This window comes from Leptonychotes weddellii, chromosome 15 (assembly GCF_054177405.1).
Source record: "Leptonychotes weddellii isolate Sample4059 chromosome 15, ASM5417740v2, whole genome shotgun sequence".
NCBI lineage: Eukaryota > Metazoa > Chordata > Mammalia > Carnivora > Phocidae > Leptonychotes > Leptonychotes weddellii.
The window spans coordinates 43,231,441-43,246,222 of record NC_138383.1 but is presented as its reverse complement, the minus strand read 5'-3'; the positions used below and the strand labels follow the sequence as shown (position 1 = coordinate 43,246,222).

Genomic DNA, 14,782 nt, shown 5'->3' with positions numbered 1-14,782 from the left:
CTCAGTCTACATTACTTCTGTAGGCAGCCTTTTCGGGGCCTTTTAATAAAAGTGTTAGGTTCTCCATCTGGCGTTCTCGAAGTACATCGTACCTCTCTTTCCGTAGTACTGACTGTACTCTGCAGCAGTTCCCTAGTACTTTGTCGGTATCTGCCACGATTGGGTAAGTTTCATGAAGGAAGGCACTTAATTTGTTAACCTTATCTGCAAGCCTAACTTATTTATGCCTGGCACTCAAATAATTTGAATTAATGAAAAAAATTTCATAAGTATCAATTACACAGTAGTATGTTGTAGGTTGACTGGCTCTTACATTATTATTTTTTGTAAGATAGACTATGAAACTTAAGATAACTGACTGACTGTAGAGTAGGCTTTGGGCGCTGTCTGAGCAATTCTTGTTTTTGTGTTCTGCAGATATTAAAAATGCCCGAGAAGGGACGAGGAGTCCAAGAACAGCTCATGAAATCAGTTTAAAAAGAAGCTATGAATCAGTGGAAGGAAATATAAAGCAAGGGTTGTCAATGAGGGAGTCTCCTGTTTCAGCACCGTTGGAGGGTAAAATGTTTCCAGAACTTTATTTAGATACATTTAATTTTGTACAGCAAATTTCCATAGTTGGGTTAGGTTGTATTCAGTCTCTGTCATTTCTACGTGAAATTTATATTCATATTACTGTATAAATGAAACATATTAATATATCATTATATTAATAATATATAATATAGTAAAATATATAATTAACACTATATTAATATGAGCTTATTGATATGTTTAAATTTATATTCATATCTACATATAAATCAAGTACATGACAGTGGTAGGAAGTAAAAATTAAACATAATCAGTCATATCATAGGTAACTAGTAGAATGCTCATAAGATTTGTAGACTATTCCGGTTAGGGTTAAGTGAGTTGAAAAATGTAAAATTCATTTTGAGAACTTTGTTTTTGTCTTGAGGCAGTTAAAGCAGGGCTGCACTGTTTCCTGATGAATTTTGCTGTGTGAGTTTCATCCTCTGTAAATGAAGGGATTGTAGTTACAGTGTGAGGATTCAAGACAGGTGTCCAAGCTTGTGCTGACCACGATAAGCATTCACTGCATCATACCTGTGGTTTCATTTTGTTAATGACTCACTTTGTTTAAGCCTTAACCTGGCTCAACTGTTTAATGTTAATCTAGGTGAAATACTAAAAACAGGGTAAGGATTCCTCAACCTTAGAAGTCCTGCGTAATTTTCTAAGAGCTGGATTTTCTCTGTATTAAAAAAAAAAAAAAATCTCACTTTACTTTAGGGTAATTGCGTGTGGTTACTTCCAATCCTTGATTCAAATTTATTGTGATGTGACACAAAACATTTTAAGAGGTTATTTACAGCTCTTTCATTATGACTTGCATGTTTTCGTTTATGTATTTTATCTGTTTTTGAAGTACCGCACCCATCCTTCGTGTTTTCCCTTTCTCAGAGGTGTGTTTCAGAGCTAAACGGTGATTCTCAACCCCTCTTGTGTCTCCTCACCTTGAGAAAGAAGCATTGAATTTTAGATGTAGTTTTGAAAGTGTCTTTCCTTTTTGATTTATAATAGATGTGTTCTGTGGCTATTTTCTCTTTAGAAGAGTGTTTAAAAACGAACAATGATGTCATGTTGGTTACTTCCAACTTTTATTTTTTCCATGATATTCTTCTGAATAGTTCACAAATTTAAGATGATATCTCTTTCTCCATAGGGCTTATATCAAAAAGTACATACTCTAAGGTCAGTATAAAGTATATGTGAATTGGCATACACATTATATTTAATATTTGAATTGCTTTCTTGTTTTGAAAGGGCTGATATGCCGAGCATTACCCAGGGGGAGCCCTCATTCTGACCTCAAAGAAAGGACTGTGCTGTCTGGTTCCATAATGCAGGGTAAACTTTGTTTTGGCTTTTATTCATGACTGCCTCATTGGCAGAGTAGTTTGACATTAATTTGCAGAGCATGAAGCCTGCTTTTCAAGTATTTTCCCTTTTGAAATATTAAATATTTAAGTCTTGATTTTAACTCTTCTGTTTCTGAGCTACATAGTTTATATGAAGATGATAGTTGCCTAATCTTTGAATATAGAGACATCTTCGTTATGTAAGAACCATTCTCTGATTGTGATGAACAGACTTAATTATATTAAGTCTTGAACCACCTGAAAAAAATGACGACTTATGAATATTTATTTAAAGATGTAAACAGAAAGTTGATTAAAAACTGCAAGATGACAAGGTATTAATTTTTCTAAATTGCGGAAAAATATATGTATCAGGATTTACTATTTTAACAATTTTTAAATGTACAGCTCAGTCACATTGTTCTGCAGCCATTGGCATTACTTTAATAAGCATGTTTTCTTGAATTCTTTCTTGAAGGCACACCAAGAGCAACAACAGACAGCTTTGAAGATGGTCTTAAATATCCCAAACAGATTAAAAGGGAGAGTCCTCCCATACGAGCATTTGAAGGCGCCATTACCAAAGGAAAACCATATGACGGCATTACCACCATCAAAGAAATGGGGCGTTCCATTCATGAGATTCCACGGCAAGATATTTTAACTCAGGAAAGCCGAAAAACTCCAGAAGTGGTCCAGAGCACAAGGCCAATAATCGAAGGTTCCATCTCCCAGGTAACTACATCAGGGTGCTTTTTGTCAACCATTCCACTCCAGACTGTGATATTCATGGAGCATTTTAAGAAGCATGACTTAATAATTATAAGTAGTTCTTACGATGTCAGATCTTTTGGAAGTAAATGTGAAAGTTTTAGGTATGCTTTAGTATTCGTTTTTCTCATGTCTGTATTGTGGAATGTATATTTCGAGAAAGTGCGCAGCTCTGGATTTGTGAGCGTGTGATTGACACACCCACACAGATAGTAAAGATTACTGAAGCAAATTACTGTTGCCGTGAGCCGAGCTGACCTGAGATGGAAAAATCTTCAGATGCCTCGGGCTACCTATAATGTTTGTTTCTTTTCTTTTAGGGCACACCAATAAAGTTTGACAGCAACTCAGGTCAATCTGCCATCAAACACAACGTCAAATCCTTAATCACGGGGCCTAACAAACTACCCCGTGGAATTCCTCCACTGGAAATCGTACCAGAGAACATAAAAGTGGTAGAACGGGGAAAATATGAGGATGTGAAAGCAGGCGAGCCAGTGCGTTCCCGACACACATCAGTGGTAAGCTCTGGCCCCTCCGTCCTTAGGTCAACACTTCACGAAGCTCCCAAAGCGCAGCTGAGCCCGGGGATTTATGACGACAGTAGTGCACGGCGGACCCCTGTGAGTTATCAAAACACCATGTCCAGAGGCTCGCCTATGATGAACAGAACTTCTGATGGTATGTTACTCTTCTGAACTTGTTTGCTCGTTTTGATTGCACTTTCCCACCTCCGGTAAAAAGTCGGTGTCAAATGGTTAGCTTTGGATTGCCACAGGGTCTGCAGGTTGTGCTTGATACGGGGCCTGTATGGAAGGCTACCAAATGAAAAGTAGGGATAATCGTAGGTAAAAGATCTATTTTATTTTATTATTATTTTTTTTAAAGATTTTATTTATTTATTTGAGAAAGAGAGAGCACATGAGAGGGGGGAGGGCCAGAGGGAGAAGCAGACTCCCTGCCGAGCAGGGAGCCCAATGCGGGATTCGATCCTGGGACTCCAGGATCATGACCTGAGCCGAAGGCAGTCGCTTAACCAACTGAGCCACCCAGGCGCCCAGTAAAAGATCTATTTTAATCAAGTGCCGAGGGTGCTGGAGTCCAGAAGTGCTCTAGAATAAGTACATTCTGAGAGTGGCTTTTCAGCTACTCCTTCAAGGTGTTCTGGAAGTCGGTGTTGACCGTTGTTTAGCGGCAGTCTGGTGTGGCGGTTGAAAGTTCACGTTGTGGAGCAAGGCTGCCTGAACTTGAATTAAGGTTCTTCTCACTGCATGACCTTGGACGAGTTACTTCACTTTGGTAGGCCCTTAGTTTCCTCGTCAGTAAAAGTATTAAGGCTTCCCTCACTGGACTGTTGGGAAGGTCACATGAGGTCATGTGTTTGAAGAACTTGGGAAGGAGAGAATGCGAACTATTGTTATTGCCATTGCTGTTGTTGGTATCGTGCCCCGCCTCCCCGGGCTTTCTGCTGCTGGCAGGTGCGTGAGTAAGGTCCAAGACGTTGAGTTTTACCAGGTGGTCCCTGAAACCGCCTGTGGCCCATACGAACGTCCCCACTCGTCCTCTCCAGCGTTATTGCAGTACGTGTTTATTGCAGGCTCACGTGCAAGGTCCTGGCTGGACACTGCGAGAGCTGGGAAGGTGAAGGGTGTTTTGTGTGGTGGGAGAGGAGCAGCCTGGAGGGAAGAGAGAAGGGAAGTGTTGGCCGGGGAGGTGGGGTGGCGAATGCAGAGCCCCGGGCTCGGGTTCTGAAGGCGAATTGCTGCTGCGGGGACAGGCACTCTGTGTTCGAGCACACTGGGCCTCGGAAGGCGATGCAGCAGACCCACATGGTTGCTTGGTTTTGTCCGGCAGATTTGTGTAATCACGGCCAAGTTGATGTTATCAAACTATTAATAATGAGGAGGTGGTGCACACCACTCAGTGTATTAATTAATGCCCCTGAATCGTACCCTTTAAAATGGTACCTTTTATGTTCTGTGTGTTGTACTACAATTGTTAAAACAGTGGAGGGTGATGGCCAGTAAGTGTTGGAATATGCTGTTCATTGGGGGGATGATCTAATAACTTCTGAATCACATCATTTAAAAAGAGAGCCTGGGGTAGGGAGGTGGTTGATATGGGCGAGCTCATGAGAAAGGCTTTGTGGAAGTCCAGGGCAAGGAAAAATAGCGTAACGTAGAGACTGGCGGGCAGCAAGGAGGGGGCGGCACAGGCAGAGAGAGGGGGTTGTGACTTGAGTACGTGGGGGATCGAGAAGAATTTGGAATGTTCAAGTCGTACAGAAAACAAAATCATTTATAATGGGATTTAAAGAGGAGTGTTGAACTTCATGTTTAATCTTAACGTTAGGTGCTAAAATGCTGGTGCTATGATCCACAAGGTGGTAATCTCTCAATCTCAGAAGCTTCTGCTAGTTCTTCACAGTTGCGTATTTTACAAGATTGAATATTAAATGTTTGGTGGAAGCAGATAAAAATATAAATACAGTCTGTATTTGGTTGGGTGAGAAATGGATAAATACAGTTGACCCTTGAACAACACTGGTTTGAACTGTGCAGGTCCAGTTAATGTGGATTTTTTTTTTTTTTAATAAATACAGTACAGTGCTATAAATGTATTTTTCTCTTACAGTTTTTTTTTTTTTCCCAAAGATTTTATTTATTTATTTGACAGAGAGAGACAGCCAGAGAGGGAACACAAGCAGGGGGGAGTGGGAGAGGGAGAAGCAGGCTTCCTGCTGAGCAGGGAGCCCGACGCGGGGCTCGATCCCAGGACCCTGGGATCATGACCTGAGCCGAAGGCAGCTGCTTAACCAACTGAGCCACCTCGGCACCCCTTTTTTTTTTAAGATTTATTTTTTTTTTTAGAGAGAGAGGGAGAGAGAGCGCGTGCACATGAGTGGGGGAAGGGACAGAGGGAGACAAAGAGATAAGCAGACTCCTCGCTGAGTGCAGAGCCCAGAGCAGGGCTCGATCTTACAACCCTGAGATCATGACCTGAGCTAAAATCAAGAGTTGGATGCTCAACCGGCTGAGCCACCCAGGTGTCCCTCTCTTAAAATTTTCTTAACATTTTGTCTCTAGCTTACTTTATTGTAAGAATACAGGATATAATACATAAAACATACAAAATATGTGCTAATTGGCTGTTTATGTTCTCAGTAAGCCTTCCTGGTCAATAGTAGGCTATTAGTTTTGGGCGAGTCAAAAGTTAAGCATGGAGTTTTGACTGTGTGGAGGGTCGATGCCCCTAAACCCTGCGTTGTTCAAGGGTCAGCTGTATAATCTTACCTCCCAAGTTTTCTTAAGTTGTGGTGTTGGCTTTTTTTTTTTTTTCTCCAGTTACGATTTCCTCTAGCAAGTCTACTAATCATGAAAGAAAATCAACCCTGACCCCTACCCAGAGGGAAAGTATACCAGCGAAGTCTCCAGTACCTGGGGTGGACCCTGTAGTAAGCCACAGCCCTTTTGATCCCCACCATAGGGGCAGCACCACAGGAGAGGTTTATCGGAGCCATCTTCCCACACATTTGGATCCAGCCATGCCGTTTCACAGGGCTCTGGATCCCGGTAAGCACAGGGCGTAGTGATGATTTATGGCAAAGAAATAATATACCTGTATGACCTTTCAAACTCTATTTATTAAAGTATAATATGCAGACTGTTACATATATCATTAGCGTGCAGCTCATTGAATTCTCACACACTGCACACCCCCATGTTACCAATTCTGAATCAAGAAACAAAATATTACCAGCACCCTTACAGAACTGAGAAAAAAAGAATAGATTAAACATTTAAACTTACAATGTCGATATTCATTTACCAGTGTTCTGATGTAAGGTCAGGGTCTACTGATGAAATCTCTCCCTTGTCTTTGTTACATAAGTGATACTCACATTTCCTTCCAGCCTTCCTTTTTTAAGTGAAGCTAGAATTTAAAGCCACTTCAAAGCAATTTAAATACAGAATCCTTCCAGATTTTTTTTCTTAGTCTTTCAAAATTGTCTCGTCCATACCTGATTCAACTTCTGTATTGAGTCTTTCCAAAGCAGTCAACTTAGTTTCCAGAGAAACCATTCTTTTCATTCTTTTCTCAACAGCCTCCAAATTACTTCATTAAGTTACATAATTACAGTAGTAGGTACAACTGGAGGGAACTTTCGAACAGACAGACCCCTCTGACTGTGGGTAGACATACTTGTTGGAGGTGCAGGAGTCTGTAGGTTTTCTGGAGAGCAGTCTGCAGTGGGCATGGGGCAGCGGGTTCTGCAAAGGGAAAGGAGTCCTGTCAGCACGTCGGTGGTGACTTGACCCATCCGTGTGCCAGCTTCCCCCTGTCCTCCCCGTCTTCATCCCTGCTCCTCTTGCCTGCTGAGCCCTACTCAGATGGGTGTTTTCTGCTCGTACCTCTTCTCCGGCCTAACTTGCTTGTTTGTTACATCCTTCAAGTTGAAATTGGGACACAGGACACCCGTGTTTTACCATGGTCCTTAGGGAGGAGATATGCCAAGATTTCTAAGGGTTATTTACATTGTAGAAGCAAGGTACCTGTGGAAAATATTTTATCTTTTGGAGGTCATATCAATGGCACCAAATTGTTGGTCACTGGAGAACGTTAGGTTTCAGAGGAGTCTACACGTAGTTCTTCAGGGACTGTCTCCCAAAACTGAGGCAGAAGTTCCCACAGAGTCTACTGACAGACTCACCCTGCTGGAAGTTCTGGATGAAGAAAGGGGAAGAAAACATTCCAGAAAACTTGTCATTTGTTTTCTAGGGAAAACATGTATTTAAAATAGTTCACTCAAGTTTTCAGGCAAAATTGAATGTGTATATTTTAATGTAGTGCTTCTCATAGTCCTTCATTTTATAGCAGTTTTATATGCTTGTTATTTTTGAGCTTGAGCTGAATTTAAATGTTTTGAGCAGAGAGACGTTACCTTCTCCTTTTTACCATACATACCTACCCCTTCCTAGCAACTCATGTCATGCTGTAACCCAGGTTGTCAAGCTATGGCCAGGGGGCCAAATCCTGCTGCTGCCTATTTGCGTAAATAAAGTTTTATTAGCACACAGGCACATGTTTGTGGGTGTTGTGTCTGTGGCAGCTTTCATGCTATAGCGGCAGAGTTGAGTAGGTGAAGCAGACCATATAGTCCACAAAGCGTAAGATATTTACCATCTGGCCTTTTACAGAATAAGTTTGCTAATCTCTGCTCTGAACACATGCATTAATGAAATGCTTATAGACTAATCATTTTCAGCCCCAGGAAAGCGGTTATTTGTCACCAAGTGTGTTCCCATGTATTTCCATTTGGTTGTGTTGAATGGTCAGTACTACAAAAATAATTTGATTTTCAAACGCAGCCCTTGGAGACTTAGGTGAAATTATAATTAAGTTATGTGGCAAAGATCGAAAGTGCAACTGCTTGAGGTTTCTTAGCTCCTGTTCTACCAGTGAAAACGTTCATACTCTCACTGTGTCTAGTTTCTCCCCCCTTTTCCGTTACATCTGACATCAGAATGCGTGTATTCATGTCGCTCATGTGTCAGGGTCTAACATGCATCTCCCTTACTCCCTGTAACGTCCTACCCACACGAAAGCCGCACGCGCATAGTAGCTCGACAGCAGGAGCCCCACCGCTTTCTGTGGGTGGCGTTTAGTGAATGAATTTCCCCTGGACTGAACTAAATGCCTTTCTCTCGTTCTCGCCACCAGCAGCTGCTGCTTACCTGTTTCAGAGACAGCTCTCCCCAACCCCAGCGTACCCCAGTCAGTACCAGCTTTATGCAATGGAGAACACCAGACAGACAATCCTCAACGATTACATTACCTCACAGCAGATGCAAGTGAATCTGCGCCCGGATGTGGCCAGAGGCCTCTCCCCACGGGAGCAGCAGCTGGGCCTCCCGTACCCAGCCACAAGGGGTGCGTGTCTTGGCATTCGGGTTTCCTAGGATGTGTTAGGTGAACCGAGTATCAGTGAGTATTTGCTGAGTGAACGATGGAATGGAAAAAAGGCAGCCCTGTCCTTGCCTCTGTAGCTTTTAGCCCTCGGAGGTAAAGTAATGCGTCAAGACGGGGTGTTTTGGTGAACACTGACATAGCTAAACTATCTGAAATCATTGTCTTATCAGTTTGCCGTCTCTCTCGGTAATCTGTCCGTGCTTTTAGGTGACTCATATGGGGCACAGGATTTCATAGCCTTGTGTAGATTTAAAGAAGGTCTTACAAAGTCATGATGATCTGAACCATTTTTATTTATATTGTATGCAAAGTATCATTGAGTTACAGAGAGAAAGGATTTTAAAAAGCCTTGTACAGTTCTGTATCTTTAGAGAAACTGACATTTAACATCATTTTATTGTCTTTGCCTTGCGAGCAGGAATCATTGACCTGACCAACATGCCTCCAGCGATTTTAGTGCCTCATCCCGGGGGCACGAGTACGCCTCCCATGGACAGAATCACTTATATTCCTGGCACACAGATTACTTTCCCGCCCAGGCCATACAACTCTGCGTCTATGTCTCCAGGTGAGAGACCAGTCACGCCCATCTCTGCTATGACCAGCGTGTCTAAGTGTTGACAGCATAGTCTTTGAAGGCGTTTTGGGCTTTCCCCCCATCTGTCTGTAGGGTTTTTTTTTTTTTTTTAAAGATTTATTTATTTATTTGAGAGAGAGAGAGCGAGCAGGGGGAGGAGCAGAGGGAGAGGGAGAGACTCTGCTGAGGGGGAGCCTGACACAGGGCTCGAGCCAACCGCCCTGAGATCACGACCTGAGCTGAAATCAAGAGTAGGATACTCAGCCGACTGAGCCCCCCCCAGGCGCCCCTGCTTTGCTGTTTTTCACTTAATATTTAGTAATAGTTTTTCTATGCCATCTGTCACCAGATACGCCAGAAATATCCCAAAAGCTTGTGTTAGGTGTCACTTGTCATCCAAGACTCTACATCTCAAGTTGGGAGCGTTTTGAAAAATTTTCAGTCACTTAAAAATGTAAAAGTTGTTTGTACCCGGTGGGTTGATGTTCTTGTCTTTAAGTTGCAGATTTCTGTGTTTTACAGGACACTCGACGCACCTTGCAGCGGCCGCGAGTGCTGAGCGGGAGCGCGAGCGGGAGCGGGAGAAAGAGCGGGAGCGGATCGCTGCAGCCGCGTCCTCAGATCTCTACCTTCGGCCAGGTGAGCGGCGTGCCGTTGTTCGTGCCGTAGACTCTCCTTGGTAATCGGTACGACGGGGCGTCGGGCTTCCTGTTGCGGGGGCTGCTGAGCTGATCTTAAACGCAGGAATCAGGAGACAGAAAGTAATCTCAGGCCTTAAGTGAAGCGCAGGTGAAGGTGTGGTACGCAAACTCTGAACAGGAAGCCGAGGTTTTCACCAGGAAGGCATCATTTTGATTTGGCCCCAGCAGTTGGCTACCACTGGGCCTGAAGATACTGGGTGCAGAGCTCAGTGAGGCTGAAAGCAGCCCGAGCAAAGGCTCCCGGCCACAAAGACGCAACGTGCTGTGGGGCTGGCGTTTGAGGAAGACGGCCATACAGGGAGAAGGCCGGGTAACACTGGGAACGACAGGTGCTGCCCTGTGGCGGGAGGAGGGCCTGGAGGTGGGTTAGAACCCTGGAGGGGGCGTGGGCTGGCGCCAGGAGCCACAGCGAGGCCATGCGGCTGGGGAGGGCCGGGAAGAACACTGTCACCGTGCGCAGAGGACTGGACAGTAGCTTGATGAGGGGGGGTGTGGGGGGGGTGCGCGGGAAACAAGCCGCTCTGCACGGCAGAGCAGGATTAGGGAAAGGAGAGAGGGAGGGAGGGAGTTTCACCGTGGGACATACTTTGAAGCGTCTCTGGAACATTTGTTCTGACCCATGGTAGATTTGTCATTTTGCGTTCTGTTCCGTCAGTGAGAGGAAAGTGCTTCCCGTGTCCATGTTGCCGGACAGACAGATCTGGCCCTTAGGAGAAAAGACAGGCTGCACACGGGGACCTAGGAGTCCCCTGCAAGGGTCGTGACTCTGGCTGGGGTGAGATTGCCCAGCGGCCGGCGTGTGGGGAGGGTGGGTTGGTCCATAGGCGGTCCTGGCAGGGGTATTAGAGGTGCAGGCAGAGGGGACCAGAGACTTGGTCAGAGAGGTGCGTACAGAACCGAAGGGCGCAGGGCAGGCAGGCTGTCACACTCATGCTCATGGGGGACAGACCTTGACATCAAAGTGGTGGCATAGAGCAGGGGCCCAAGGCTGGTCTTCATATTCGACCCAGGAACGTCATTCCTGAGGATTGATGTTGAATGCATCAGTGGTTGCAAAGCCTGAAGACACTGAGCTGTAACCTACTGTCTGTATATAGTAAAAAATCACTAAGTGACCACAGGAGATGTTTTAGTGAGTTGTGAGGTAGCAGCCTAATACTGATTATATGTTGACTGCATAACAACATGGCCATTGATTTAATTAAAGAAAGCATAACTTGGGTAGGAACTGTATATTTTTTTGAGCTTTTTTTTAATTTTATGATGTTATGTTAATCACCATACATTATATCCTTAGGGTAGGAACTATATTTTAAAAATGCTCATGATCACATTAATGAATAACATGCAAATTCAAGATGATATAATACCATTTTCCTCCATCAGACATTTAAAAAGCTGATAAATATTCTGTGTTGCTGTGTCCAAAGAAACATGGACGCTCACACATGGTCAGCGGCAGTGTAAACAGGGATAGTCTTTGTGGGGATACAAAAACTTAAATAGCAGTGCCTCTTCTAGGAGTCTAGAAATGCTTATATCAGCTGTTGTGTGGTGGGAAGGGGGAAGATGGCTGAGAAGCTTGCGCTAGGTGGTCCGTGCTGTGGGAGTAGGGGCGTATGCGAAAGCGGCCAGCTCTTCTGAGGACAAAGGACAGAGGAGGCAGAGAAGAGAGGGATTAGAGAGGGAGTTTGAGATCTTCCCAGTGAGTAGTGCTGACCAAGTCCAAGCGGTGGCTTTGTCACGGGAGAGCTGAGGTCAGTAAACAACACCGTCTCAGCTGTTGGGAAGCTGTTCCTGGCGCTGAGTCTTGGGGGAGGGCAGCGTGAGTGACGTGTCCAAAGAGAGCTCGCTGAGAGGAGCCCTTCGCTGGGCAGGGCAGAGGCGGAGCGGAGCAGGGAGAGCCGTGGCGGGACGAAGCTGCTCAGACCCGGGCTGGCGGCGGCGTGCGGTGTCCATCATGGTACTTAGACGGCTGCACCGAATGGGATTCTGGAAATGATCAGCACGCCAGCATCTGAGGAAAAATCTGAGAGATGAACTTACCTGATTTGTGTGAGGGCAGCTGACCCTTGCACAACTCAGGGGTTAGGGGCGCTCACCCCCCCTCCCGCCCATGCACTAGAAAATCCAGCCATAACTTTGACTCCCCAGAACTTAGCTGCTGACAACTTCCTATTGACTGGAAGGAAGCCTTACCGGTAACAGAAACAGCTAACTGACACATATTTTGTATGTTCTGTGTATCCCATACTGTATTCTTACAGTAAAGTAAGCTAGAGAAAAAATGAGAAAATCGTAAGGAAAATACATCTACAGCAGTGTGGTGTAGTTTTCACACCGAAAACCCACGTGTAGGTGGAGCCGTGCTCTTCAAACCCCTGTTGTTAGAGGGTCAACCCTACGTGATTGTTGGCGTTACTTTTGTTTCTCTCCGAATCAAGGTAGAAACTTGTCACATAAACGGAAGTGACAGTAAATGATAGTTGACGTTTTTGTTGTGAGTTACCGATATGGTTTTATTACATCTTTATTGAGAAGCTCTTAGAGAACATACTTCTAGAAAGGCCAAAAAGCAGGGTATCCGGTTTCTTACCTTTTTTCTGTTTAGGAATATTAGGAAATGAACAGGCCCTGAATGTCGCTGTCTCTAGCTTCTTCCTTATGGCTTGTCTTTTCTTCTTCTTTTTTGTTTTTTTGGGTTTTTTTTTTTTTGGCCTTCGCAGGCTCCGAACAGCCGGGCCGACCGGGCAGTCATGGATACGTCCGCTCCCCGTCCCCTTCAGTAAGAGCCCAGGAGACCATGTTGCAGCAGAGACCCAGCGTGTTCCAAGGAACCAACGGCACCAGTGTAATCACACCTTTGGATCCAAGTGCTCAGCTCCGAATCATGTGAGTCCCTTGTGCGCATTTTGACCGAAAGCGGCGGTCTCTGGCACATACCGCACGCTTGCGAACGTGTGACTGCGATGGTTTGGGGATGTACGCTTCGTTGTTGCCGCTTGTCCTCCCGCCGCCCCAGCACGTCCCCAGTGGAGCCCGCCCTTCACGGACTCGTGTGTGGTTTGCTTTCGTTCGCAGGCCTCTGCCCGCTGGGGGCCCGTCGATAAGCCAGGGCCTGCCGGCCTCCCGCTACAGCACCGCTGCGGACGCCCTGGCTGCCCTTGTGGACGCCGCAGCCTCTGCCCCCCAGATGGAGGTTTCCAAAACCAAAGAGAGTAAGCATGAAGCTTCCAGGTTAGAAGAAAATTTGAGAAGCAGGTCAGCAGCAGTTAGTGAACAGCAGCAGCTAGAGCAGAAACCCCTGGAGGTGGAGAAGAGATCTGTTCAGTGTCTGTACACTTCTGCAGCCTTTCCAAGTGGCAAGCCCCAGCCTCATTCTTCAGTAGTTTATTCTGAGGCTGGGAAAGATAAAGGGCCTCCTCCAAAATCCAGATATGAGGAAGAGCTAAGGACCCGAGGGAAGACTACCATTACTGCAGCTAACTTCATAGACGTGATCATCACCCGGCAAATTGCCTCGGACAAGGATGCAAGGGAACGTGGCTCTCAAAGTTCAGACTCTTCTAGTAGCTGTATGTATCTCAATCTGAGTTTTGCAATGTGATATCTGAGTAAAGAATTACTTTATTCTTTAGGTAAAGCAGAACAATATGATATAAAGAAAATCCTGATCTGAGAGTAAATGTAATGGAAAGGTTCTGTGGGTTAGTAGTGCAAAAATGTCTCTTCTGCTGTTTGTCATGATTATTTAAACTTCAGAGTTTCTTAAGTATGCCTGTCAAAGTATTTTCCATGAAAACACTGTGTCCCTTTAGAGGTAAAATTGGAAAGTAGACAGGGCAGAGCTCGTGATCATTTTTGGGCATCTGAAAGGTCAGAGAGGCTACCAAGGCCTCTTAAGAAGCATTTTCTAGGATGAAGTTCAGTATTTAGGTTGATACCCCGAAGTCTCTTATATCCTTTTTCTAACACAAATTTTTAAAAAGCAAGACCACTGAATTACTGGTCATTGGTATTTACATTATACCTTTTTTGCAAGCTGGATCTTTAAAATTTTTTTCATGTATGTATTGGTCACTTTTATTCCTTCTTTATGCATATGCTCCTATTCTGTGCTCATTTTCTGAAATTGTTTTCATGCGTTAATTTTTTTTTAAACTGTTTTAAAATTCTGTTTTAATTCCAGTATAGTTAACATAGAGTGTTGTTATTAGCTTCAGGTGTGTAACATAGTGACTCAACACTTCTGTACATGACTCGGTGCGCGTCATGATAAGTGTACCCTTCATCCCTGTCACCGATTTCCCCCAGCTCCCCTCTGGTGACCACAGGTTTGCCCTCTCTCGTTGCAAGCTGGATTTTGATCAGCTGGATTTTGATCAGGTCATTTTGACATGTACCCTGTTGAATCCATAAGAGTCCACAAATCTACAGTAAAATGCTGGAAGAGTTACTTCAAATTTATTTTTAACGACTGCCTAAATTCTGTATGGAATTCCAGAAGGAAGAATCGGGTATTTAAGCAACTATCTGCTAATCCTTGAAGTAATTTAACCATACGTGGGCATCTCTCAGTGGTTTTTGTTAATGAAATTGAGGAGAGTTGGAGAGTTCTTATGCTTCAGCATGCAATGCGTAATTCTTTTTACCCCCGTGCCTGCTTATAATCTGTTTGGGTAAATATCTACCCCATGGCTGAACTTTTTGGAAAGAAGGGGGCAGATTGGTAGTCTGCTGTGTAGACAGAAAACTTCTGTTCACCTGGGAGTATGAACATCTGCAAAATAGGTATTACACATGCAGAAACTTGCTAGCTGAGGAGGATCTGTCGTTGC

At 44.5% G+C, this 14,782-nt stretch overlaps 1 protein-coding gene across 2 annotated transcripts in view; it reads right to left on the bottom strand.

The window, feature by feature from the left end:
- Nucleotides 1-8,938: 8,938 nt before the first annotated feature.
- TTC19 (tetratricopeptide repeat domain 19) overlaps nt 8,939-14,782 on the bottom strand; it is a 53,326-nt gene continuing 47,482 nt past the window's right edge. Inside the window, exons 10-11 of one of the 2 annotated variants that reach the window (XR_014140611.1) lie at nt 10,531-11,961; nt 8,939-9,976 (exon numbers count right to left, since the gene is read on the bottom strand). Coding sequence is in view for 1 of the 2 variants with exons in the window: in XM_081805657.1 (XP_081661783.1) it covers nt 11,912-11,961 (50 nt within the window). In the remaining variant the exon portion in view is untranslated. Of the gene's footprint in view, nt 11,962-14,782 lie in introns of both variants that reach the window. The other variant, XM_081805657.1, reaches the window with a different exon arrangement.